The 25373-nt window shown below is 38.7% G+C and overlaps 3 protein-coding genes across 6 annotated transcripts in view; all 3 read left to right on the top strand.

Moving 5' to 3' along the window:
* Window positions 1-1350: 1350 nt before the first annotated feature.
* On the top strand, window positions 1351-15474 carry pigs (phosphatidylinositol glycan anchor biosynthesis, class S). Of its 2 annotated transcripts, XR_013817958.1 has the most exons (13): window positions 1351-1444; window positions 1735-1874; window positions 1968-2079; window positions 5079-5168; window positions 6133-6224; window positions 6300-6537; window positions 6623-6765; window positions 8658-8772; window positions 8869-9014; window positions 13249-13349; window positions 13469-13679; window positions 13793-14745; window positions 15348-15474. XR_013817958.1 is itself a non-coding variant. In XM_079835808.1 (12 exons), the coding sequence occupies exons 1-12, from the start codon at window positions 1426-1428 to the stop codon at window positions 14069-14071; spliced, it is 1686 nt and encodes a 561-aa protein (XP_079691934.1). In that variant the 5' UTR covers window positions 1351-1425; the 3' UTR covers window positions 14072-15474. The 2 variants fall into 2 exon arrangements, 1 of the variants encoding a protein (XP_079691934.1); XM_079835808.1 differs by having other exon boundaries at window positions 13793-15474.
* A 573-nt stretch (window positions 15475-16047) lies between these two features.
* srsf1b (serine and arginine rich splicing factor 1b) lies at window positions 16048-22020 on the top strand. Of its 3 annotated transcripts, XR_013817925.1 has the most exons (6): window positions 16299-16699; window positions 17121-17311; window positions 19429-19601; window positions 19917-20246; window positions 20601-20715; window positions 21382-22014. XR_013817925.1 is itself a non-coding variant. In XM_079835216.1 (4 exons), exons 1-4 carry the CDS (start codon window positions 16509-16511, stop codon window positions 20103-20105), a joined length of 744 nt encoding a protein of 247 aa, XP_079691342.1. In that variant the 5' UTR covers window positions 16048-16508; the 3' UTR covers window positions 20106-22020. The 3 variants fall into 3 exon arrangements, 1 of the variants encoding a protein (XP_079691342.1); XR_013817924.1 differs by having other exon boundaries at window positions 19917-20715; window positions 21382-22020; XM_079835216.1 differs by having other exon boundaries at window positions 16048-16699; window positions 19917-22020.
* heatr6 (HEAT repeat containing 6) overlaps window positions 21478-25373 on the top strand; it is a gene marked incomplete at its 5' end in the record, with an annotated part of 19302 nt that continues 15406 nt past the window's right edge. Inside the window, one exon of the mRNA XM_079834535.1 lies at window positions 21478-21593. Within this exon, the coding sequence (XP_079690661.1) occupies window positions 21478-21593 (116 nt within the window). The remainder of the gene's footprint in view (window positions 21594-25373) is intronic.

The raw sequence follows: 25373 nt of genomic DNA, 5'->3' as shown, positions 1-25373 counted from the left end.
AAATTTACATTAAAAGTAGCTGTTTTAAACGTGTCAAATGCACATATCCTTCCCATTAAAACTGATTTCCCACTTTCTCAACTATATCTAAAAACTGAAATCATATAACATTATTTTTACTGATGTATTTTGAATTAATATGGAATTAACTGTAGTAAAACAGTAATTATTTAATGCATATTTATGAGTCATTAACAATGTGTTTAAAGTCAGTTGTTAAATATAAAGTTTCAAATTTAAATGTATTTATTTTTTATGTCAGGCAGTAACTTTGTGTTTTCATATTCAAAAAGTATAGATGAATTATAGATAGATGCAGCTTTTTTGAGTTTGTATCGAATGTTCTTCGACTTTTATACATAATATAAAACATTTTTATGAATAAATATTGATCTGTTGAAAGCCGTTATTTTGAGTTAGATGCCAAATGTTCTCCTCCTATTCAAATTTGACATTGAAGGGGTGCATACAACTTATTTGCCCACCGGGTTGCAGCATCTTTTAAATTGCGATTTTCAAGAAAGAAAGAAAAAAACCTGGGGAAAATAAATGTAGAACATGTTCACATACGACACTATTAACACGACTATATGAAACCATTCAGAAAAATTTGGGCACAAATGGGTAAGAGAGATCTACAAACCTTTTCACTCTATCACAAGGATCGGATGGGCTCCTCTGGATGATGCATGATCATGTTTACTGTTATAACCTATTCATAATAACAGAGCCATGTTTGCAGTTGTGCCACCCTGACAAATGGCAAAAGTTTTTTAATTATCTCAACAGCTTTAAAATTACTGATATTTATACAATTAAAAAAGGTTTCAAACCTAAAATGATGCCATAGTATTTATTTTTTTATTATTAAGACACTATTTTAAATAGTTTTCTAAGTCTGTTTATTTGTTCAGACAGCTGCACCACCTGACATTTGGGGGGTTTAAGATAACAAAACATAAAATTATATGTATTATTTAAATGTACTAAAAATGAGCTCAAACTAAATAGGTTTTATAGAATAAAATGATATATGAAATCGGCGTTACAACATAAAATATATTTTAAGAAATGCCCCAGTGTTTTTGTCCATACCATGGAAGTCGATGGTAACCAAAACTGATTGGTTACCAACATTCTTCAAACTATCTTCTTTTGTGGTCTGAAGAAAGAAAGAAATGTATACAGGTTTAAAACGACATGAGGGTGAGTAAGTTAAATGATGACAGAATGTTAATTCTGAGAGTGAACTGACCCTTTAAAAGGGGCATAATTTATAACTGATACCGGAAGAAAAATGTTTTTTAAGGGAGAGCGACTGACACTTTAACCCTTTAAATCTGATTGGAAGCCTCTCTGCCTTCTAGCGTCTGATTGGATAGAATCGACCAATCGCGGGTCTTGCGGTAGTCATTTCACACAGCAATGGCAGCCCTGCAGCTTGGTGAGTCTTGTGCATTAATTCAAAACCATTTCCTTATTCTATTTTCGAATTTTTTTTTTATGTTCACGTATTTTTTCTTATGAACGTCCATTTATGAGTGCAGGACACTGAAGCCATGTCAGCGTCTCGCTAGCTTAGGCATGTTAAGCTCTGGTTCATGTTGAAATGGCAGTATTGCCTCACTCACTATGTTTTTGTGAATGTATATGAAATGCCTGTGTTTACCACAGTTTGAATGTATAGTTCCTATTTTAAATAATTCCCTAATATTTCCCCTTTGGTTATACAAGAAAAGCAGCGAGGGCGATATGCTGCTCTGGCCATCGCTGCAGTGGTCATTGTTGTGGGCATCCCGCTATGGTGGAAGACCACAGAGACCTACCGCGCCTGGCTGCCTTTCTCTGAGATCAGCGAACTCGACAGCCTCCAGGTAACCGGCACTGCATCCTTCCTCAAGTCAGACTCATGTAAGTCTGTAAGTAAATGTAAGCCCAGAAATGATACATTTTCGTGTGTTTGACAGCTCCAGCTAAGTGTTGATATCGAGGTGGTCTTCTCTCGGGGAACACTGACCCCAGAACAGCAGAAAAAGGTTCCACTCAGTCATGTCAATGAAAAGGAGCACCAAGTTGATGGTAAGTGACCCATTTCTGTTTGGAAGCTTCAGTTCACCCAAAAATGAAAATTCTATAATTAATTACTCACCCCCACGTCGTTCCAAACCCGTAAAATGAACGAAGGTCTTCAGAACACAAATTAAGATCTTTTTGATGAAATCCGACAGGTTTCTGAACCATCCATATGCAGCAACGTAATTGCAACTTTCAAGGTCCAGAAAGGTAGTAAAGACTTAAAATAGTCCACGTGACTCCAGTGGTTCAACCTTAGTGTTATGAAGTGACGAGAATACTGTTTGTGTGCAAAAAAACCCAAACAAAAATAACTTTATTCAACAATTTCATCTCGTCTGTGTCAGACTCCTACGCTGTTGACGTAGTAACACAGCGCAGTGCTTCCAGGTTCTACGCCAGAACGCCGGCTAGGGAAAAAAATACTATGGGAGTCAATGGTTGCTCTGCTTGCTCTAGAAAGAAACTCATACAGGTTTGGAACATCATGAGGGTGAGTAAATGATGACAGAATTTTCATTTTTGGGTGAACTAACCCTTTAATAAAGGAAAAAATACTGCACATTTTTGGTGTAAATCGTAAAAACAGATAAACAGTAGCTGTTCCTAAATTCTGATTAGGTGGGCAAGGCAGACCATGTTTAGAACCGAGACTAGGGATGCTCATATTGACTGTTAAACCGTTAACCGATAGTATGAATTTTGACCGATTAATACTATCAGTTAAATGGTTTAAAAATAGTTTGGGCCCCCTTTATATTAGGTGGCCTTAACTACTATGTACTTACATCAAAAAGTACAATGTACTTACTGTGTTCAAATTGTATTGAAAAACACTTTTGCTGATATTGAGGTGGGATACGGGTAGGGTTAGGGACAGGTGTGGTGATATGGGTAAGTTTAAGGGTAGGGTTAGGTGTAAGGGAAGTGTCAACAGTGTAATTACAAATGTAACTACATAAATTAATTACAGATGTAATTACATGCAGTTATTTTTAAAAATGTAAGTACAATGTAAAAACATGTATTTGCACCATACACCATAAGTGCATTGTATCAAATTATTAAATAAAATGTTAGTACATAGTAGTTAAGGCCACCTAATATAAAGTGGGTCCCTATTTTTTTTTTTTTTCTCTGCATGGTCACCACATTTTTATAAGAAACAATATCGAGTCTATTAAACACGAAAGAACAACAAATATATCAGTGAGAACACTCGTTTTAACAGCCTACATACACCGGGACTGCATTTGACTGCATATCACAATTTTCCCAATATTGATTCTTCTTGCAATCGTAATGCAATGGACTGTGGCCTACATTAAACCTTTAAATAAAAGGTTTACACAGTCATATACAATAAACGAGCTTGCACAGCAACAGGAAATAAAAATTAAGGCAAAAAACCTGCCTACCTTACCAGAGCATGTCAGCAAAGCAAAGTGGAGCTTCACTCATGAACTGCTCACCGGTAAAATGACGTGCGCTCAAATCCCTCTCCAACATGACATTTCTCAGTACTGTAGCTTACTATGCTTGTAGCCATTAAAACACATAATTAGTTTCAGTTTAAACTTTATAATGTTTTTTTATTTTATTTAATTTACGTTGAAAAGTGAACAGGACACATAAGATGCATAATGTCAGAAGACGGGGGTCTTCAATAAGTTCAATAACACTTCAATAGGTTTTGTTTTGTTGAAAGCCTTTCTTTAAAGTGAATTTCGTTTTGTATAAAGTGTATCTTAATTTTAATCTATGTTTAATCAACCAAATTGCCCGGATTTAATAAATAATAAGCAAATAGTATAGCCTATAACAGACAATGACATGGAGGAGGTGGCGCAGCGTGAACAAATGCTTTTATGTACAACTAGAAAAGAAAAAAACTTTAGTCAGGGGCAGCCCTAACTGTTTATTTCAGATAGACCTATATTTTATCCAGCATGTCACAAATTGAGTTCTGGGTTGAGCGTGCGGTGCTGAGCGGAATGAGCTTCAGAAATGAACGGAATCGTTTTAAAAACATAATTCAACAAATAAATAATACTTTTTAATGGCCCACTTAAAATATTTATTACAAATAAATTATAAAATTTTTAAAATGAACAAAAATTTGCATTGCATTTGCAATCCTTTGAAATCCTTTGCAGCACCCCCACTTACCGCGCCCCTGCACCACTTAGACATGCTACTTTAAAAAAAACATTTTTTTTAAATGCTATTTTTATATGATGAAAAAAACGTAGTTTGACGGGGAAAAAACTATTCCGGTTCTTCAAAGCTTCAAACGGATTCAGTGTTTTCGTTTTGTCATCTTAATTTGTTAATTATTTAAGTGAAAAATATTTAGTGTAGGCCTATTTATTTTATGCTTTTTAAAAAATATTTTATTCAGTTTTTTTCTGCTGCAGGTGCTAGAACATTTGATAATGTGAATCCAGGTTCTGATGTTGTTGTTGATCTGTTCTGTATGCTGCGGTTTGCACAGTAAAATAAACCCGTGGAAAAAAGTGTCTATTTAACGGGTCACAGACACTCTTCAATTGTATATTCATTTAATGCCAATTCAATATTATAATCTTATTAGTTAACGGTTAATAATCGGATAATGAGCGGCGGTTGTCGGTTGGGAAAATTAACCATTTTGAGCATCCCTAACCGAGACAATACAAGTGAGTGGGTCCAATATCATTGGTCGTAAAAAGTGAGTGGGTCTTGTCCCACATACAATGTTTCCAACGCCCATGACCTTCCTGGGCCTTGAAAGTTGCAATTGGATGGCTATGGATGGTTCAGAAAGCTCTTGGATTTCATCAAAAATATTTTTATTTGTGTTCTGAAGACCATCGTTCATTTTACGGGTTTGGAACGACATTGGGGGGAGTTTTCAGACGGAATTTTCATTTTTGTGTGAACTAACACTTTCATCATAAAACAAACAATAAACAAAGAACTGAGATTCTGATATCCAAAACACATTTTTCCCTTCTCATCTCCAGCTAAAACAGGTTTGCAGTACAAATATGAAACCAGATATCGCACTGCCACTATAATGGAGGAAGACGCCTTGAATCAGCCCACTGCTGCAGGTTGAGTGTTTTATTGTTGCTAGTATTTTCTCTGGGGTATACAAATAAACACGTTTGTTGTGGGGGTTCATTATGGAAGCTTGTTTCCATCACAGGATAAAAAAATATAAAGGTAATTGCTACTTACAATTCTGACTCTTTTTTTTTTTCTCAAAATTGCGTGATATAAACTTGCAATTGCGAGCTATATAGTCAGAACTGTGAGAGAGAACCTCATTCTGACTTTATATCTCGCAATTGAATATGCCCCCCCCCCCTTCTCAGAATTAGACTATAACTTATAAGAAGTCAGAATTGCGAGATATAAAGTCGGAATTGCATGATATAAACAATTCTGAAAAAATAGTCAGAACTGTGACTTTATATCACGCAATTTTGACTTTTATATCTCGCAATTGTGAGTTTGTCTCGCATTTCTGAGGAAAAAAATGAGAATTGCGAGATGTAAAACTCTCAGTTGTGAGTAAAAAAAAGTCAGAGAAAATGGTCTTTTTAAAAAAAAAAATGTTCCATGGTGGAAACAAGCTTCCATAGTTCATCAACATTTTGGACAGATTTCTTTTGCAGTGTTACTTTAACATTTTATATAGGTAAAAACAGCATCATATTTTATTTAAAAGTTTTTTTAAAAAATATCTATTTTTGCCTTAATTGACATTTAATCACTTAATTATTAATAAAATTTAATTATGTTAATGAGGGTGTATTTATAGATTATGGCATATTTAAAATAATTGTTGGAGCCTTTATTTTGTTTCAGCAATGCCAACTGAAGGAAGAACACTTGTAATATATATTATTAATAACAATAATAGTATTTGTTGAATTATTCTAAACAAAAGCTAATTTAAAATGATCAGTTTGGGTTTTCTTTTAGTTGCATCCTTAATTTTTAAATATAGATTTGTTTGTCTATTGGTTGGATCACTGAAATTTCTATCCCGTTTACTTCTCCCTTTAATAGAGGCCGATCTATCCCTACACATGCTCACTGAGAGTCCTTGTGGGTCTGTGGTTGTGTATGTGATCCCTGAGTCCTCCACCCTGTTACCAGCGGTAAGATTCAGAGCATTTGCACAGAATACCTAAACTGAATCACCTTTGAAGTTCCTTCTGGCCTTTTATTTTCAGGATGTGAAAGTGTACGTGGGACAACGGCGCACTGCATTGCTGCGTTCTGCTCCGTCGTGGAGTTCGTGGAGTCTGAAGGAAGTCCTATCGAATCTTGACCTGCAAGTGGAGCAGGTAGTGAACACCATGTCCTTCAGTCACCAGGATATTGTAGCTGCTCTGAGCAACCGCGTCCGCATGACTAAAGTGACTAAGGAGGGTATGGCAGACAGCATGAGGGCCATCAAATCCAGTCCAGGTGAGTATTCGCTCTCATTTTAGCTTGTTTTCTCAATAGTATATACTCATTTAATGCTTAATAATCTGATTTCGCCTTCTCTTAGGCTACGAGATCACATTCAGTCTGCTCAACCCAGACCCAAAGTCGCACAGTCTTCACTGGGATATCGAGGGCGCCCTTCATAGCTACATTCAGCCTTTATTGGACAAACTTGCCCCTATAGCCAACTTTTCAGTGGACTCTCAGGTAACTAAGAGCAAGTAGACTGTAGTTTGGTTGGAGAGCTGGGTGAGATGGTTAGGGACGGTATAACCTCTAAACCATAGGGAATTTGCTGTACTGTTTATATCACAAAGGATTTATTTTTGCAACTATTAGAGCTGCATTGTGTTTTTTAATAATGAGTAAACATGGAGTAATGCAAAATATATAGAGCAGAGGATATTTACAACAGCTTTGAGATTCATCCAGTCATCATTTAGAGTCAGAAATCAGCATATTAGAATGATTTCTGAAGGGTCCTGTGACACTGAAGACTGGGATAATCATGCTGAAAATTCAGCTTTGCCATTACAGGAATAAATTACATTTTAAAATATATCGAAATGGAAAACAGTTACTGATATTTGAAATTGTAATATTTCAGAATGTTTGTTTTACTGTATTTTTGATCAAATAAATGCAGCCTAACAATATTAAATAATCTTAATTATTTGACCAGATTCTTCAAATAAAAGTAAAGCTTTATTTATATGGCACCTTTTAAAAACAAAGTAGAAATACATGTGTGCTAGCCTGGATGCCAGCCGAACTTAGCCCCGCCCACAACATTTGACCAATCAAATTGTCAGGGCGGGCTTTATACGATGATGGACAGATGATCAACAGTAACGCAATCCACGTCAACATGCACGCTTGGGTTGAATTTGTTTACTTAGAGGGATAGTTCACCCAAAAAAGAAAATTCTGTCATCATTTACTCACCCTCAAGTTGTTCCAACCCTGTATGAGTTTCAAAAGAAGATATTTTGAAGAATGTTTGTAACAAAGCAGATCGAGCAACCATTGACTACCATAGTATTTTTTTGCCTACTATGGTAGTCAATGGTTGCTCGATCTGCTTGGTTACAAACATTCTTCAAAATATCTTCTTTTGTGTTCAGCAGAACAAAGAAACTCATACAGCTTTGGAACAACTTGAAGATGAGTAAATTATGACAGAATTTTCATTTTTGGGTGAACTATCCCTTTAACGGAGAACTTGTTCATGTATGCATTCACCTCTCAAAAATGATGATTGTGTTGGTTAGTACTCTGTGTATCCTTAAATTCTTTTTACAACACCGGCAAAGATCGTTTACACATCTTCCTCTTTGACTTCTTCCAGCGTGTGTGCAGTTGAGTTCTGTTGACAACTATGCGTTTCTCAACATGCGTCACTTACTCGGTTGCTCTGATTGGTTGTAAGTCTATCCAAATGAGGTCTTTCCTGGTTTGGTTGAAACACGACCCATAGTCACAGACCAATGGAGCAGTATCAGACTCATATTCTGACTAGAATCTGAGTATGACAACATCGGGCTACATGTGTGCATTGACAGAAAATAAAAACGTTTTGAAAAATCCACAAAAATACAAAAAAATGTTTATACCAATTTTATATGGGAAAAAAACCCAAAATACACATTTTATATGCAATAAATCTAAACAAGTTGTGTTTTAAATTTGAGGTTGATATCTAAAAAAAATGAGCTTTCAGTAATATGTTTGTGCGCAGTGTGACTATTTGTTTCAGGGCCATTTAACCTTTTTGAATCATGTCCATGATTTTTTGTGTGTGTGTGTGTGTGTGTGTTCACACAGCACCTGCCAAAACCTTTACCAAGTTTTGTACCATTCCGATGAAGTAAGAAATTCTAAAAATTACCGAACACCACCAGAGGGTTTAAAATAAAAGGTTACCCATGGTTATATAGTGGATAAACATTATTTTTCCATTGAGTTTCCAGCAAAAATGATTGTCATGATATATACCTTATTTATTATCACAATCATTTATTGTAATTCGTGATATAATATTTTGGACCTTCCGCCTACCACAAACTCTCAGCTTCTATTTGTGTGTTTGTTCTTTTCAGATTCTGTATTATGCCGTTCTGGGTGTGAACCCTCGTTTTGACAACAGTGTGTCCGCCTATACACTCAGTGCAGACAGCCTGTCACATGTTATCAACCCCGTTGAGGCCAGACTAGGTGAGATTTGACCTTTTTACTCATGAGAAATTATCTTCATGAACAGTTTTTATGCTTATTTACATTTACACAAATTGTTATTTGTATTTTACGCAGGTTCCAATGCTGCTTCCTCAAACCCTGTCTTGAACTTCCTGCTGTATGTGCCAGATGCCCACCACTCTCCTCTCTTCATCAGAGACCATGGCAAAAGGGAGGTGCCCTCTAACGCCTTTCACAGCCCTCGTTGGGGTGGCATCATGGTACTGTGCAGATGTATTCAAGGGGTCATGAAATGCATTTTCATATATGTATGCTTCTGGGGGCTCATTTATAAACCGTGCGTAGAAAAGGTTTTATATTTAGTCCTACAAATGAACAAGAAGTACAAAAAAAATCCATATTTATCAAACGTGCTCACGTGGTTCTTACACACACCGGTAAGTAATCGTTGATAAATCCCTCATGTTCTTAATCACCATGCTCGTTCACGTTCATGGTCATTTGCATTCAGAAACGCCTTCAATGAACCATATTTGGTGACAACACCTCCCTTTTTTAAATCACGTGAATGTCTTTGAAAACGCGTTCTTTGCTCAGCGCATGGTTTGCCAAATCTACCAGTAAAGCAAGATCAGCCATGACACTATAGCTACATTTCAAATTACTTCCCAGCTATCTTTTATAGCTTTTCACACCAATTATGCAAATGTCTAGCTTGAACTATGAATTTATTAATTTAATAAAATTAATTAATCTAATAAACTTGCAATGAAAGGACACCGGAAACATGTGGCGGCAATTTTTGTTGTATCACCATTCTGCCTCTAGATTCTCTGCGTAAGCATGCTCAGAGTTGTTCTTTACACACATTTCTATGTATAAGTACAAGTTGGTAGATCCTACACTTTGCATGAAACCGTTCTTACGCACTCATCAGGCACACATCCGTGCACACGCACTGTTGATAAATGAGGCTTCTGGAGGTTAAAGTCCCCATGAAATCAAAACGTTTTTTTTTTCTTTTTTATGAATATGTAATCCTTGCTGTTATCTATAAGCTAGTGTGCTTCTAAAACAATGACAAAATTCACATTTAGAAGCTATAAGTGTTCAAAACTTAAAGTCTCTCACTTCTGCCAGTATGGACCACTGATTTCGATCACTCTGCACTTCAGCTTCTCATCAGATTTTCTGTCCAATCAAACTTTCTCTCGAATCTGAAGTGAAGGGAAGTGTGGCCAAGAATGGTGACCCATACTTGGAATTTGTGCTCTGCATTTAACCCATCCAAGTGCACACACACAGTAGTGAACACACACCGTGTGAACACACCCAGAGCAGTGGGCAGCCATTTTGCTGTAGAGCGCCCGGAGAGCAGTTGGGGGTTTGGTGCCTTGCTCAAGGGTCTCACCTCAGACATGGTATTGAGGGTGGAGGAGAGCGCTGGTTATTCACTCCCCACACCGACAATTCCTGCCGGACCTGAGATTCAAACCCGCAACCTTTGGGTTAGAAGTCCGACTCTCTAACCATTAGGCCACGACTGCCCCTAAGCGTCCCGTCCCGTCCCGTCCCGTACTCTATAAATAAACGCTGAAGCTGCGGCTGAAATCGGTCACTTCACACAATTACTATTTTCTACATGGTGAATGGGGATAGGGAACGATTTAGACAGTGTAAATATGCTTTACATTGGAGCGAATGAAGTCTGGTTTCACGTTAGTATCACGTGAACCTCCACTGCGGGTCTCCACTCCACACAGTCTGCCCCGGTCCAGAGACACGAGAGCACAGAGTGGATCACATGCGTGAGTCGGCGCAGACCACAAAACGAGGAGAAGGGGTTAGACAGACTCGCCATTAGAAACGGCACTGACGAGTAGGAGAGAACGCATGCACCAACATAAATTACACACTTTTCAAACTACACATCCGTAGCACGATTATATTCACTGTTTTGCTTTATTAACAGTTTCATATTAAATCGAAAAGGGGAATCTATTAGACTGTGGCTGTCAAATGCCGCTTTACTGAGCTCTGTGGCTCTGGTCGAGCTGTGATATAAACAAAATGCTATTGGCTATTTTAAAAAATGGAAGGAGCTGCTTGATAAGTCCCACACTGTCTTCCTCTTTCAGTGGAAATTACGTCAGCACACTGAATAATGCTGCGCATTTCAAGGCACTCCAGGGGGCCTTTAATTTTTTTTAAATCAAAATAGTTCTATCATGACAACTCTCGGGAAGATTTTTAGCATGGTAATGAGATGAAAATGTTAATGTATTTGGTCTTGGCGGAATAGATCTGCTATGCTGCTGCTGTTGATTATTTCTGTTGTACATTGTTGCTGCTGATTATTATTGCTGCTGCCAAACAAGTACAGTAACTTGCTTCTGCCAATACATACACGACACGCTGCTGTGGGCATGTAAGACATGTTGCTGCACAATAGGGCTGTAGCAATACACTAATCTCTCGATACGATATGATACGATACACGATATTCAGCTCACGATACGATATATATCACGATATTCAGCCAACAATACGTTTCGATACGATTCAATTTAATTCAATACTTACATCATTTTCTGAAAGATTTAAAGGGGACAGAGTGATTTTGGTGACATCTTGTGAGTGTTTAATTTACTTGGATTGAATTTATTGAACTGAAAACTAAAAACATCAATCACACAATATATGTCTCTGACTGGACAGAGAGTCTACAGCTTGCAAATGCTGGACAAAATGAATCAAAGATGTGTTGAGAAAATTAGTTCCATTTATTGAAACAGTGCAAACTGTAGCTTATAAGCCTGTGAAAAGTAAACAAAGTGCAGTATTGGGTTCTTTGACTGCTTTTTTAGCTTGACACTGACACTTGGTGGTATTTCCAGAGTATTTCACGTTTGTGTCACACAGCTTGCAAACCGCGATGCTTTTGTCTAAGTCGTCGCTTTCCTTCTTCTTTTTAAACCCAAAGTGCTCCTACACATCTGCTTTTAAGCATGAAGGTGCTGGATTTATATTCACCGCCATTTTCTTGAATCTCCTCGCTCTGACTCCATAAACAGGAAGAGGTAGACGTCGGCGTCTGTGTAAATTTAGTAGTACGGGTAACTTGCTCTACAGCGAAACTAGCGACTGGCTGACCAAAACGCTCTTCCTGCAACGCGAATGGGGGTAAACACGGGGGATTTGAATGGGACTTATGTATCGATACTCGCGGCTTACAAATAAATACTTTCTTGGGAAAAAAAATATCTATTTATAGCGCAGAATCGATAAAATTGCTCAGCCTTACTGCACAAATAGCATATATAAATTATCCCATAGCATATCTATACAGGTGGAGCTGGGGAAGGTGAAGGGTTTTAGACGAACTCTGAAAGGGTGCTGCAAACCGCAATAGAGAAAGGTAACCTAACATTTAAATGTTGAGCAGCAAGCTCATTGGCTGCAGATGCAACATGGACCAATCAGCTAGTAGTTAACGTTGTAATTATCATCAGCTTGCATTAAGGACCCATCAGCCTGCGCCATCTAGTGTTTCATGACAGAACTAGGCATTTAACATATTTGTAAATAATTTTCCATCCCTCTCATTTCCACTCTCCATCACAAACACTTTATTTCAAGGGTGCATGTGAGATATGTGTTTTGATGCTTGTGATAGCCAGCGCTCTAATAGAGCCGTATCGGGTCATTACTATAGAGTTTTACTGTAGAGTTACCTCTTTAATTCTCCATTTCATGAACCATTTAAAGTTGGCATGCAACGGAAGTTACAATAGTGCTTTCTTCACTATTGTGACAAGTGAATATACGTGTGAAATGGCTTCTCAAACAAGAAATGTAGGGCGGGACTTGATTATGTCCATTGGGACAAAATAGATGGTTGTGGTTTGCTATTGGTGGAGCTCATGTGAGTGACAGGTTGTCCTTTGTGGCTATCACCAGACCAAGCTCAATCTTTTAAGATTGAACATTGGTCTGGGGAGTCTGCTCTGTATTTTCTACTGCACAAGAGGCGTGATCAACGGGCATAGTTCAAATGACTCTGTACGCAATTGGATAGTCCTTCAAACAATCAGACCAACGATCCATAGCTTCTCTATCTGTCATTGTGTTAAACCTGCCAATAGTGCGCCAGGTGGATAAGCCGGTTTGTGATTGGTCCCAGCAAATTCACAACAGAAGCAGGATAGAAATATGTACAGGTTTCCAGCCTGAGCTGCAGGGCGAAATCGAATTGCTGGCAGATCAGGCTGGGTTTACCCAGTCTAGGTTGTCCTGCCCTCGCGCCGATGAGATGATGTGCACCGATAAATCATTTATAATAAACACTGCGATATGCCATAAAAAATACAAATTGTCCATTTTGATTTCATGGTGACTTTTAAACATTGTGTTCTTTTCTGTGTAAATGTGCTGGATGTTGCAAACAGGCCTATATTTCAGAGTTGATCGTCTATCTGTCATCTACGTCCCCAGGTGTACAATGTAAATGAAATGTACGGACCTGAATCTGAACGTCCTGTCGACATTACCATCAATATGGCTAAAGTGATGGGTGTGTTCTTGGCACAGTTACGGTTAGTACTTGACAATTTGACTTTGACAAATTGAAGTTAAAATGCCTGGTTTGCCAGGTGAGTTTCGTTTCACTTTCTTTATCATTTTTTTTTCCCTCTGTCCCTCGCCGTGTTCTCAGGCTCATGCTGGGAGTGCAGCATACTCGTCCTCCAGCAGGCTTTGTGCTTCAGAGTCCAGGCAGCGCCGGACTGGCTGATTGGGAGCTGGACCGACTCCTCTGGAGCCGCAGTGTGGAGAACATCGCCACCGCCAGCAACACCATCACCTCGCTGGCTCAGCTCCTCGACCAGATTGGAAACATCGTCATCAATGACAACATTGCACAGCAGGTGGGAGGTCCAGATGTTTATGTCTTCACGTAATTAAATCATTCCGCTGTAACGTTTTGTTCTGTACGGTAGGAATTGTAAAATGATGCAATTTTGCTCTTATTTCTGCACAGGTTTCCAGTGCAGTGTCATCGCTCCAGTCTGCTGTCGCCGAGCTAGAGGCTGGGAACTTGGCTTTTGCGCTCCAGTACAGCAGGGAGGCCATTTTGGCTTCAGAGAGGGCCTTTTTCGACCCTTCTCTTTTGCATCTTCTTTATTTTCCAGACGATCAGAAATTCGCCATCTACATTCCTCTTTTTCTACCCATGTGTGTACCTATTGTTCTCTCGCTACTGAAAATTGTGAGTGAAATTAAGCAAAGGCGAGCAGATAAACAAGCCAAAAGTGACTGAGAAACCACGAAAGATACACATACTAACGGCAAAGATTATATGTGTGTGGTGTATATTTAATTCTTATTTATGAGACCAATACTCTAGCAGACATCAACTGGAAAAAAAATGATGCTGCTTAAATTTACAACGGCAGCTGCACTGAACAATGAATGGTTGACATGGTTGATTCTGTCTGAGAGGAATTTGTTATTGGTTTCTATTTCTGTGCACATTATGTGATATCTTGTTTTAACACTGCAACACTCAGTCAAGATCTCAGTTTTTGAGGGTTTATTTGGCATGTTCGGGTTTATCTTGAGTGACACATGCTCTGGGGTGATGTCATAGTAAAAAATGAATTATATTTGCTTATATTTAATGATATTAGAAGAAGTGCTCAGAGTAAGAACAATTGGGTTGATCGGTGAGACTTACAGGTGTGTCATAGATTCTGGAAGGACTCTTCTAATCTGGGACGCCCTTAAAATCTCCTGGAGACTGTTCCTTTTGTCGTGGTCACATGCCTCTATAAATAATAATAAACAACCACTGCAAGCTCAATTCGATAAAACAGGTGATATCTTTTCCCTTCAAGGATGAGTTTTGTTGACTTCACAAAGCACTGATACAAACTACACAATTTACTGTCATAGTTTAACATGGTGACAAATTGTGCTATAAATCCTTAAAGGGTTAGTTCACCCAAAAATGAAAATTCTGACATGAATTACTTACCCTCATGTTGTACGACACCCGTAAGACCTCCGTTCATCTTCGGAACACAAATGAAGATATTTTAGTTGAAATCCGATGGCTCGAACCGATTTCAAAACACTGCATCATGAAGCTTCGAAGCATTATGAATCAGCAAGTCGAATCATGATTCGGATTGTGTGTCAAACCGCTGAATCGACTCACTGATTCATAACGCTTCGAAGCTTCATGATGTGGTGTTTTGAAATTGGTTCGAGCCATCAAAGTTTTGAAATCGGTCATCAATATATAAGTCATTATTTAGGTTTTTTTGCGCACAAAAACTATTCTCGTCGATTCATAAAGTTATTGTAGAACCACTGTAGTGAGATGGACTTTGTAACAACGTCTTTAGTACCTTTTATGGGTCTTGAGAGTGTACAGTGCATTGTGCCAATAGAGGCCTTTTCTGAGCCATTGGATTTCAACTAAAATATCTTCATTTGTCTTCCAAAGATGAACGGAGGTCTTACGGGTGTCGAACGACATGAGGGTAATTAATGACACAATTTTCATTTTTGGGTGAACTAACCCTTTAAAGGAATTGCACATGCTAAGTATGCAAATGTGTTAGTGGATACATGTAATGCGTTGTTGACCTTCATGACCTGCATGTCTCCTACAGCTATCATGAGAAGAGCAGAATAAAGTTCCAACTGTCATTTCTCAATAGCTTGATTAATTTGGTTGAATGAGCAAATTAATTAATTACAAGACACGTACATATTTATTCTCTAAATGAGTAAACACTGTTACAGCATTCCTGGGTCAGACCCTCAGTCACCTCAGATTCCAAATACAGACATTGCATGTAACAGAAATACCAGAATAGATACACTGGTTTTAAGAAAACTATGATTTCCAGTTCATTATATAATATAAGAGGGGTTATAAATCCACCCCTTCAAACTTAATGAATAATTCGATTATTAAAGAATAAACTAGATTTAAAAAGTTTGCCAAAACTTTGAAGTTGGCTTGAGAAAGCTTGAATAAGTTTTAAAATCTTAAAGTTTGATGATTTTGTCATAATCCACCCTCTTCAAATTAAATACATAGGCCTATGGCCTAATTAGATTTTGAAAGAATTCATAAAAAATACATTGTTTAGTAGGCTACTATAGTTGGTAGAAAAAAAGTAAATTAATATAAACTGAATATTTAAAAAAAAAAAAATAATGGCCTATAATATAGTAGGCGTAAACCAAATGTAAACTAATGTAAATGTAAAAAAAATCGCCGTATAGATTTGTAGCAAATGCGTCATATCGGAACATTAGGGTGAATAAACAATTAAAGGATTTTCGTTTCGTTCCAATCTTAGATTAGTAAGGACGGGTTTACTCGGATAACATTGATGCTAATATACCAATTGTGAAGTCGATCAAATTCGCTCATAATGCAGTGTAAAATAATCTGCACTTGTTTTAATATGCCGACGTACTGCCACGCGCGTATCCTTCCGCGTTGCGTCGCCCGGGCCGGCCTCCGCGCAGTCGCGAGCGTGTGCTGAGGGAGAAGGGACGGCGCCATATTGTGAGGGATCTTATTGTTTTTTTTTTTTATGTGAAAAATAATAATTTTGAAGCTAATTTGTAGCTTCAGTTGGCGAGCGCATATAGAGCCAGCAGCGCTAACGGATTTCTTTTGTATCACCTGACGGATAAATTATCAACGTCGTTTGCGTAATTTCTCCCTAAATATGTCCGGCGGTGTAATCCGAGGGCCTGCAGGGAACAACGACTGTCGGATTTACGTGGGTAATTTACCCCCCGATATTCGCACCAAGGATGTAGAGGATGTGTTTTATAAATACGGAGCCATTCGGGATATCGACCTTAAAAACAGAAGAGGAGGTCCTCCATTTGCATTCGTGGAGTTCGAGGACCCGAGGTAACGTTAAACATGCAAACCCAGCTTGGCCTGAATCTAACGTTACATGTCTTTGAATTTGGCAACACCAATACAAAACGATGCTGTCTTTAACACATTATATGCTTTATATACGTGTTTGTACGCAAACACATAAGCTTCTAAATGAAGGACTTGTATAAAGTGCGAACTTGTCAGTCAGGTCATAACTTTGAACTGAAGTAGGGAAGGTCAAGTAATGCATCTATATCAGCTAAACCAGAATTCTGAGAAGTATGCAACATTTTCAAGTATTCGGTGTATTTTATTGAAATGTTCTCAATTTTGCCATTTTCAAATGTGCCTGCATGTTTTGACCCCGTGAGTATTTCTGCGCATGCGCAAACGATCTTCTTGCGTGAGATTTGATGGTGCATTACCTTTCTGTCCACTATGTCTGTAGAGATGCAGAGGATGCTGTTTATGGACGAGATGGCTATGACTATGACGGCTATCGACTTCGAGTTGAGTTCCCAAGAAGTGGCAGAGGAGGTGGAAGAGGTGGAGGGGGTGGTGGTGGTGGTGGCGTTGGAGCTCCCAGAGGCAGATATGGCCCTCCATCCAGGCGTTCGGAGTACAGGGTCATAGTGTCAGGTGAGGGAACGGGCAGGACATCTTGGTTCAATTGCTTGGTCCGAACTTGAGTTCGATTGCTCACACCCTCTATACTTCTCATTGTATTTTTTTTATCCCAAACTGTGATGCGGCAGGTGTTTACCCCTGGAGAAGGTGGTAAAATGCTCACATCACTTTTATACATTAGTTTTTAAACCATTTTGTTTCCAAAGCGTTAACTACGCATAATGGCACTTGCATCTATCTGCCATGCATGCACTGCAAATATTAAGAAAGCTCAGCGCGAGCAGAAATTAGATATACGTTCTTTGTTTGTTAAAGTCAGTCCTGCTTGTCAGGAAAGTCAGTGAGAGAACACACAGGTTTACGGACTTCACATGAACTGTCCCAGACCACCTTTAGAAAAAGCAGACTCCTGTACAGTTTTCAGAAAACGACTAAAAACTAAAAGAGCTAGTGTTCAATTGAAATATTGCCAGGATCATTTTTTTTTCTGTTTGGCCAATAAGTGCCGGATTTATTTTGACAGCCCAGATCTTCAATAGTTTACTTTCTTAGTTTAAAAGTTCTGTGGAATAATTGAAAGACTAATGCTTTTTCATATACTGTGGGAATTCAGCAAATACGCACTTTAAACAAATCGTTGGAACATTTAATGCCATGAACCTCAAACCTCAGGGAATCCCGCTGATGGATCATCTTGTGTGCATAGCCTGTATAAAATGTGTGTACTCTGTGCGTGAAGGTCGAGCCGTGTGAATTGGATGCAGACAGGAGAGTTCCCGCGCTCACTGGAGAGATGCAAGAGCAAGCAACTTTGTTGATAAATCCATCTAGTTTGCTGCTATGTCATATTTACTGTGTACTGTATTTAAAATTAGCATTACCTTTGAGAAAATGATTCCCAAGGCACACCAGAGTACTGCACATATGGTTACAGGGCTGGGATTTGACACACATTTCATGATTCAATTTCGATTCGCAAGCTTGCGATTTCATATTAATTAATTTGCATATACATCAGATACAGTACATTGTAAATGTTCTAAATGAAAAAAATCTCTAATGTTGTAAACTATAGTCAGCTGATACTACATACATTACTATAATATTGAAGGTCATTTTGTATACAAACACTTGAGGAAGTTTTTATAATTATAAAGTTATAACATAATTATGTTTCTACTCCAATTCGTCTTTTGAAATATAAAACATTTAAATGGTGACTGAGACATGATACCGATTTCTGTAAGTTGTACTGTATCTTTCAACATACATTCTGATGTTCATTCCTGTTTGTTTCATGCTGTAACTAGTAGTAAAGCTGAAGAGATGATCAGTTCACGTGCGCTGTGGCTTCGCTTGAACTGAGGCACTACAGCGATCTATGACGCCACATTAAAGAGTGCCAAAACGGTATTTATTGTTTGAATTTCATGATATGGACCAAATGTGAAATCTGAGACTGTTTCATATCAAAAGTAACAAAGCATAGAGCGCATTGCGATTTATTATTATGCTACAATGTTCTGTTCATTCATCACCTCGATTCTTGGGATTTAAGAATCGATATCAGTTCATAAAAATCGATTAAAAACAAGAAATCTTTTTATACCCGATTATATATTTGTTTTTCCAGCACTTCTTTATTTGTGAAAAATACTATAATAGGATTACAGAATCAAGAAGTTGCAATCTAAAGTATATAGGTTTTTTTATTTTACAGATTTATCAAGTCCATTTTTTTTTTGGACTCATTTTTAAATGATTTGTTTGTAATTATTTTTATTAAATATTATGTAAAATAAATATAATTGTAGTTGAGGAAACTGCTACTATCTTTAAATTAATCCGTGCAACATCATATAGTTTTATATCAGCTTTATATCAGTTCTCTAAGATTGAAATAGTCCAAAAACCCATTTCGGTCGACCACTAAAAAGCATTCACAAATGAACTGAACTATGCAGTCAAACAAAACCCGGGTGCACAGGAACAAGAATTTCTTGTCCTACTCCTTCCTCGAACGATTCACTTTCATTATTGAAGTCTGTTACTTGCTTTATGATTCTTGTGCTGTTCATGAAAAGCAATTGATCTCCTTATTTAATGGTTATGATTGTCTTTTTTTCCAGGACTTCCTCCTAGTGGCAGCTGGCAGGACCTGAAGGATCACATGCGTGAAGCAGGTGATGTATGTTATGCTGACGTTTTCCGGGATGGCACCGGCGTTGTGGAGTTTGTGCGCAAAGAAGACATGACCTACGCCGTTCGAAAGCTGGATAACACTAAGTTCCGGTCACATGAGGTAGGTGTGAGTTCGTAAACATAGACCGCCATTGGACAGGACAGGACAGGACAGGGCATAGCTTAAGGATTTGGGAACATCAAGGTAAGCTTGATGTCAGAGACCCATGATGGAGCCACATGGACTAGGAGGATCCATGGAATGGATCTTTTGAATGTAAGTGATTTTGTCAGTGGGAACTGTAATTTGGTGTAGCGCTAAATCTAAAAAACAAAAAAACAAACTATTTTAGATTCGCCAAGTGAGCCATGAATTAGGAGTAACCTAACATCTGGTAGTTCTTCGTTGGAAAGTGTGCCGTTATGTGTTTCTCAGGGGGAGACGGCTTACATTCGCGTAAAGGTGGACGGCCCGCGCAGCCCCAGTTATGGGCGCTCGCGCTCACGCAGCCGGAGCAGGAGTCGCAGCAGGAGCAACAGCCGTAGTCGCAGCTACTCTCCACGCCGCAGCCGAGGATCGCCACGATACTCGCCCCGCCACAGCCGCTCCCGTTCCCGCACCTAAACATCCACATTCCAGCTAGTTGGCTGGCCACAATCATACACACCCTGTGTCGCCCCTCTATTGGACCCACCGTTGTACCTCATTGCTCTCTCGACTTGTTTCGTCTCTCCGTTTCCCCCAGTTTGCTATCTCTCATCTTTGGTTTGTTTATTTTTTTATGACTTGACTGTCATTCTGCTAATGACAGCTACGTGTGGCTAAGTGAATGTTCCCCTTTCTTTCCTTTCCTCCCCTGTCAATCCTTTTCTTTTGTTGTTGTCCCCTATCCCATGACCCCATTGTGTGTTTGTCTTGCATCCCCATTTTAACTGGATCTTCATACTTCATACTATATTTGACACGAGGGAAATGTCAATGCTTTAAATAGTTGTATGTGGGATGGATTAATTGCTACTGTTTTATTTTGTTAACAATGCTTCATTGTTGGCTTTTTCTGGGGTGGGATTATTTTGTTGGAAAACTGTTCTACTTTTACCTTTTCATGTCTTTCTATAGACAACAGAAGAGCAGGATTAAAGAAAGCTTTGGAATAAAGGATTTTGAAGCACAGTTCATTCATATTAGGATATTTGGAGGAGGAGGAGCAGGCATTTCATTTAAGGAGGCAATGGTATGACGGCAAGCGGCTTTAGTCACCTTCAAAAAGGCAGTTGTTGTTTTCCAATAGACCTCCAGTACTCTGGATTGTCTTGGTTCAGTAACACATTGGTTTTGCTTTGCCATTCTTCCTCTTCACAACACTCCCCTTCCCCGTTTAATTTACCTTTTCTCACTGGTCATTGCTGCTAAGCATGCATGTGTACTGTCTGGATGTTGCAATGCTTGTGCGTACATTAAGACAGCCTTGTTTTGTTTTTTGGGTGTTTCGTTTTTAAATCCAAAAACATTTTTTTTTTCCTGTTGTCCAAAAAGTGCTGGAATTGGGCCACTATTGATCTCCCATGTAGACTTATCACTAGACGAGACAAAGGCTTGCAATGTTCAGTTCTCATGTAAAATGTGTATTTGTCAAGAGAAAGTGTCTGTTTTTCTCTAGGTTAGCTTTCCTTGTTGTTTTTCCAATGAAATAAGCACAATTTAATGTGTTTAGGAGGTGCTTTAAATTTCTTCCGGAGCATATCATAGTCTGGTATCCTTTTTGTAATTTACAAAAACAAAAAAACAAACAAGTACCGCTCTTATGATCAATTTATATTAGCTTTAAAATGATAGCTCTTTATTTAGCTGTGATTCTAACTTGTTACCTCCCTCTTTTTGATTTTGCTGGTATTTAAAGGTTTGGATTGGAGGAGGGGCTCACTGTGTCCCGATCCTTGGAGCCGGATCATTGGATCAGTTCAGGATCAGGAGCAGGATTAGGCTTAGGATAAGGATGGATACATACATGGAGCGGGATCAATTTACCGGGAGCGGGAACCGTAGGAGAGGATCCCAACCCCAGCCCCGCATCCCCCCCACCAAAACCACAGTTAAAGGATACCTGACGTCGTAATTGGCTTCTCTAGAACCAAATTAATTTTTTTTTTCTTTTTCCGTGGAGCCCAAATGATGCGCGCAGAAGGGATCCAGGTGCCTCTTTTGTTTTTGTGAGATGAGTTTTTCGGTATAAAAAGGAGCAGAGCAAGGAACCAGAAGGCTGGATCAGTTGCTTTGGATGGAATCGCATGAGGAGCGTGGTAAATAGAGGGGAATTAGTGGGAGGGTGGGATAATTGGCACTTTTTCAGGGGGATGCTGTAGTTTATTTAGGGTTTCAAAAAAAATTACTTTTCAAATAATATATTTGTTGGCATTTGCTGTGTTGGCAGTTGTGTTTATTTGCCCCCCACAATTGGCTACTTTATATTTCTAGATTGTAATGTTGTTTATTCTCTCTCACCCTTCTTTAAATAAAGATTGAATGTTCAATTAAAGTGTTTTGTTCTCCTTGCGTCATTTTTTTCTTCTTCTAGATTAGAAAACAGTAACTCTATGATAAGTGTACAAATATATTAGTGATTCTATAATTGGATATAGATTTTGTATTTCAAAAAGTTAAGGAAAAATGATCACTAACAGAAATTCTGAAAACATTACATTTTATTAATGCAGTGCTTGCCAAAGTTGCTTCCTTTTTGTCTTTTTACTCATAGTATTGTTTTTTTTATAGTATTGTCAACTCTGTTACATACAAATTAGGCAATGTGTAGAAATAACATTGATAACAAGAGTTTGACGGTAATGGGATTGACAAACTTTTTAGCCAAAAAAACTCCACTTGCTAGCATAAATGCTAAGAGGCTAATGGCACTAAAGAAATCATGATCAGTGATACATTCTGTTTTCCTTTTGATATTATCATAAGAATTTTGACGTTTTACAAAATAACTTTAGATTAAAATATTTTCTCAGAAAGCACATTTCAGTGCTACAGATCTTATTAGTGAGGGGTAGTGACATCATTTCCTGTGTCTTACATGGCTGTGGGAGAATTCCACCAATACAAAATGCAGTACGACAACGCACGATTTATGGACACATTTGTATATGATAAAAGTAATTTTTAAATAATTGAATGTTGTAAAATTAGGTTTTATAAATAAAATAAGTGAAATATTACCAAAAGGAAAATCAAAAATGTTATGTTTTTTTGCAATTATATGATGGAAAAATATACTAATTTGTACACAAAGAAATCGTGATTTTCGGCTAAATAAGTCACTTTTTACAGAAAAAAATTATATCGTTATGGCCTGATCCATAAAAATAAAATATATATAACCATTTGAAAAAGACGGGGAAAAATGACTTTGGACACTAAATGTACCTGCAATTATAGAATCACCCATATAATAATAATAATTAATTACATTTATATAGCGCTTTTCTAGGCACTCACTCAAAGCGCTTTTACATAGAAGGGGGGAATCTCCTCAAACACCACCAATGTGCAGCATCCACCTGGATGATGCGACGGCAGCCATATTGCGCCAGTACGCCCACCACACACCAGCTGATTGGTGGAGAGGAGACTGAGGGATGATACCAATCGTATATATATATATATGGGGATGATTAGGAGGCCATGATGGACAGGGGCCAATGGGCACATTTCTTTTGGCCAGGATGCCGGGGTTACACCCCTACTCTTTATCGAAGGACATCCTTGGATTTTTAATGACCACAGAGAGTCAGGACCTCGGTTTAACGTCTCATCATATGTAGTTTCTAAATGCCTGACACAGTAGACTGAGGTCATATACAGATCCGTCTTTTGTCAATAAACTAGGCCTATTCATATTGTTAGTGGACCAATAAGGGTTTTTCAATGGTAGGACAGCTGATAATATACAATGGTCGATATATCGGTATATATAAGTAGTGCCGCATGAAAAATTTCAGTGCTTTGTTAATTCCAAAAGTGAACGGTCTACACATTTAAGGAACATCACTTCAGTAACCACTAAATTACATACAAAATTATCCTCATGGGTCTCTGGTTTCACAGACAAGGCTTAAACCTAGTCCCAGTTTATGTACGTTTGAGCTGTTTTACCCCTCCTTGAACTGACACCTTATCGTGGTGGAGGGGTTTGAGTACCCGAATGATCCTAGGAGCTATGTTGCCCCTGGTAGGGTCTCCCAAGGCAAACAGGTCCTTGGTGACGGGCCAGACTAAGAGCTGTTCACAAACCAATTATGGTTAAAATTAAAACAAGGACCGAGACGTCGCCCAGCATGGCTCAGCCCGAATGAGCGACGTGGGGCCATCTTCCCATGGGCTCACCACCTTCAGGAGGGATCGTAAGGGGCCGGTGCATAGTGGATCGGCGACAGTCGAAGGCGAGGCCCCCAGTCAAACCCGATCTCTGGACACGGAAACTGGCTTTAGGGACGTGGAATGTCACCTCACTGGCGGGGAAGGAGCCCGAGCTAACATTTCTTAAAAATATGTCATTGTTTTGTCTCAAGATGCACATCAGTAATGTTTTCCCCCCAGTGCATGTTTATAAAAGCTACTTAAAACGTCCTAATTGAACTAAGGCCTAATCCTGGCTTAATCTAAACCCTGTTTGTGAAACCAACAGGCCATTGTGTGGTAAGTAAATCTAGTAATACCTCACAGGAATCAATACCTTTGCCCTGAGCATGTTGTGGGATGGGATTCTGAATCCAGAGTCAGGCGGGCGGGCCCTGGTGCATTGTGGGATGAAATAAAATGCGGGCAGTGAGAAGCTGGTGGAAAACGCTCGTAACACGCGGGGAGAGGCTCCGCGTGAGCCAACCGGAGAGCCGGTGCAGTGCGGTGGGCGGGTCGCCTTGGGTTTCGTGACGCGAAGTTGGATGCGAGTTACGAGCACAGCCGCATGGGTAGAGTTACTTACGACTGACATAGTGGTTAGTGAAGTCAAGCGTGAACACAGCGGCTCAAAAAAGCCTGAGCTAAACAGTATTCCAGTGTAAAAGCATCAGAAGAGGGTGAGCAGTGTGGATTTATTTACTATGCATGCATCCGAAGTGTTGACCATATAGCTTGTGATCATGTATTTAAACATTTAGATGCATGTGGGGAAGTTTAGTAATTAGTGCTGTATTCAGATGAAGCATCATGGACGCAGCACGAGCCGCTACCTGTACTTTGCAGCAATTCTATAAGGCGTTCGCATTTGACATCATTATTATTGTTGGATGCGGAGTTCATGGACGTTTTATTAAATAAACAATCCGCGCGTATTGTTTTTATAGAGAATAATTAGGGCGGTGGCGTGAAATGAAAGTTACAAGTGCTCGGCGTCTAGAGAAAAATGTTACGTAATTCTGCCAATCACTAGAGCGCGTTGAGCAGATGCTGAGGACATCGCCGCCGTACGGCTTTAATGGACTCGTCTGTGGACACCAGAGTCCAGCCAAAGGCTGTTTTATGCAGCACTTATGTGAAAGTTACTCCAATTTGCCTTGTAAAAATAGCCACAGCTTGCAACATATATCAGTCTTCTGTGATTCCCTCTCCATGACCTTATCAAAGGCAGACACCTGTGCTGTGTGAATTATTAATTGTGCTTTGCAGCATAATTTATTTTCATTCTGCCCAATGAAATTTAATTCTTAACTCGTGTGTCTTGTTACTTGTGCAACTGCTTGGGACATTCAGCCTTTGTACATTATTGTTTAATTGATAATCGGTTTGGCCGATATATATATATATTTTTTTTTACAGATAATTAACACTTTTCTTCTTTGGTTATTAGATCTGACGATAAATTGCAAAATCTGATAACAAATCTTTGTT

The sequence above is a fragment of the Gobio gobio genome, assembly GCF_949357685.1.
Source record: "Gobio gobio genome assembly, chromosome: 14".
Lineage (NCBI taxonomy): Eukaryota > Metazoa > Chordata > Actinopteri > Cypriniformes > Gobionidae > Gobio > Gobio gobio.
Note: the sequence above shows the minus strand (reverse complement) of the source record. Positions and strands in the feature narration are given on the sequence as shown.

Coding starts and splice junctions, on each gene's coding strand:
- pigs (XM_079835808.1), top strand. Junction 5,169..6,132: donor GAATCAGCCCACTGCTGCAG/GTTGAGTGTTTT, acceptor TCCCTTTAATAG/AGGCCGATCTATCCCTACAC. Junction 13,350..13,468: donor GTGTTCTTGGCACAGTTACG/GTTAGTACTTGA, acceptor CCGTGTTCTCAG/GCTCATGCTGGGAGTGCAGC.
- srsf1b (XM_079835216.1), top strand. CDS start 16,509: ATGTCCGGCGGTGTAATCCGAGGGCCTGCAGGGAACAACGACTGTCGG. Junction 16,700..17,120: donor GTGGAGTTCGAGGACCCGAG/GTAACGTTAAAC, acceptor CTATGTCTGTAG/AGATGCAGAGGATGCTGTTT. Junction 17,312..19,428: donor GTACAGGGTCATAGTGTCAG/GTGAGGGAACGG, acceptor CTTTTTTTCCAG/GACTTCCTCCTAGTGGCAGC.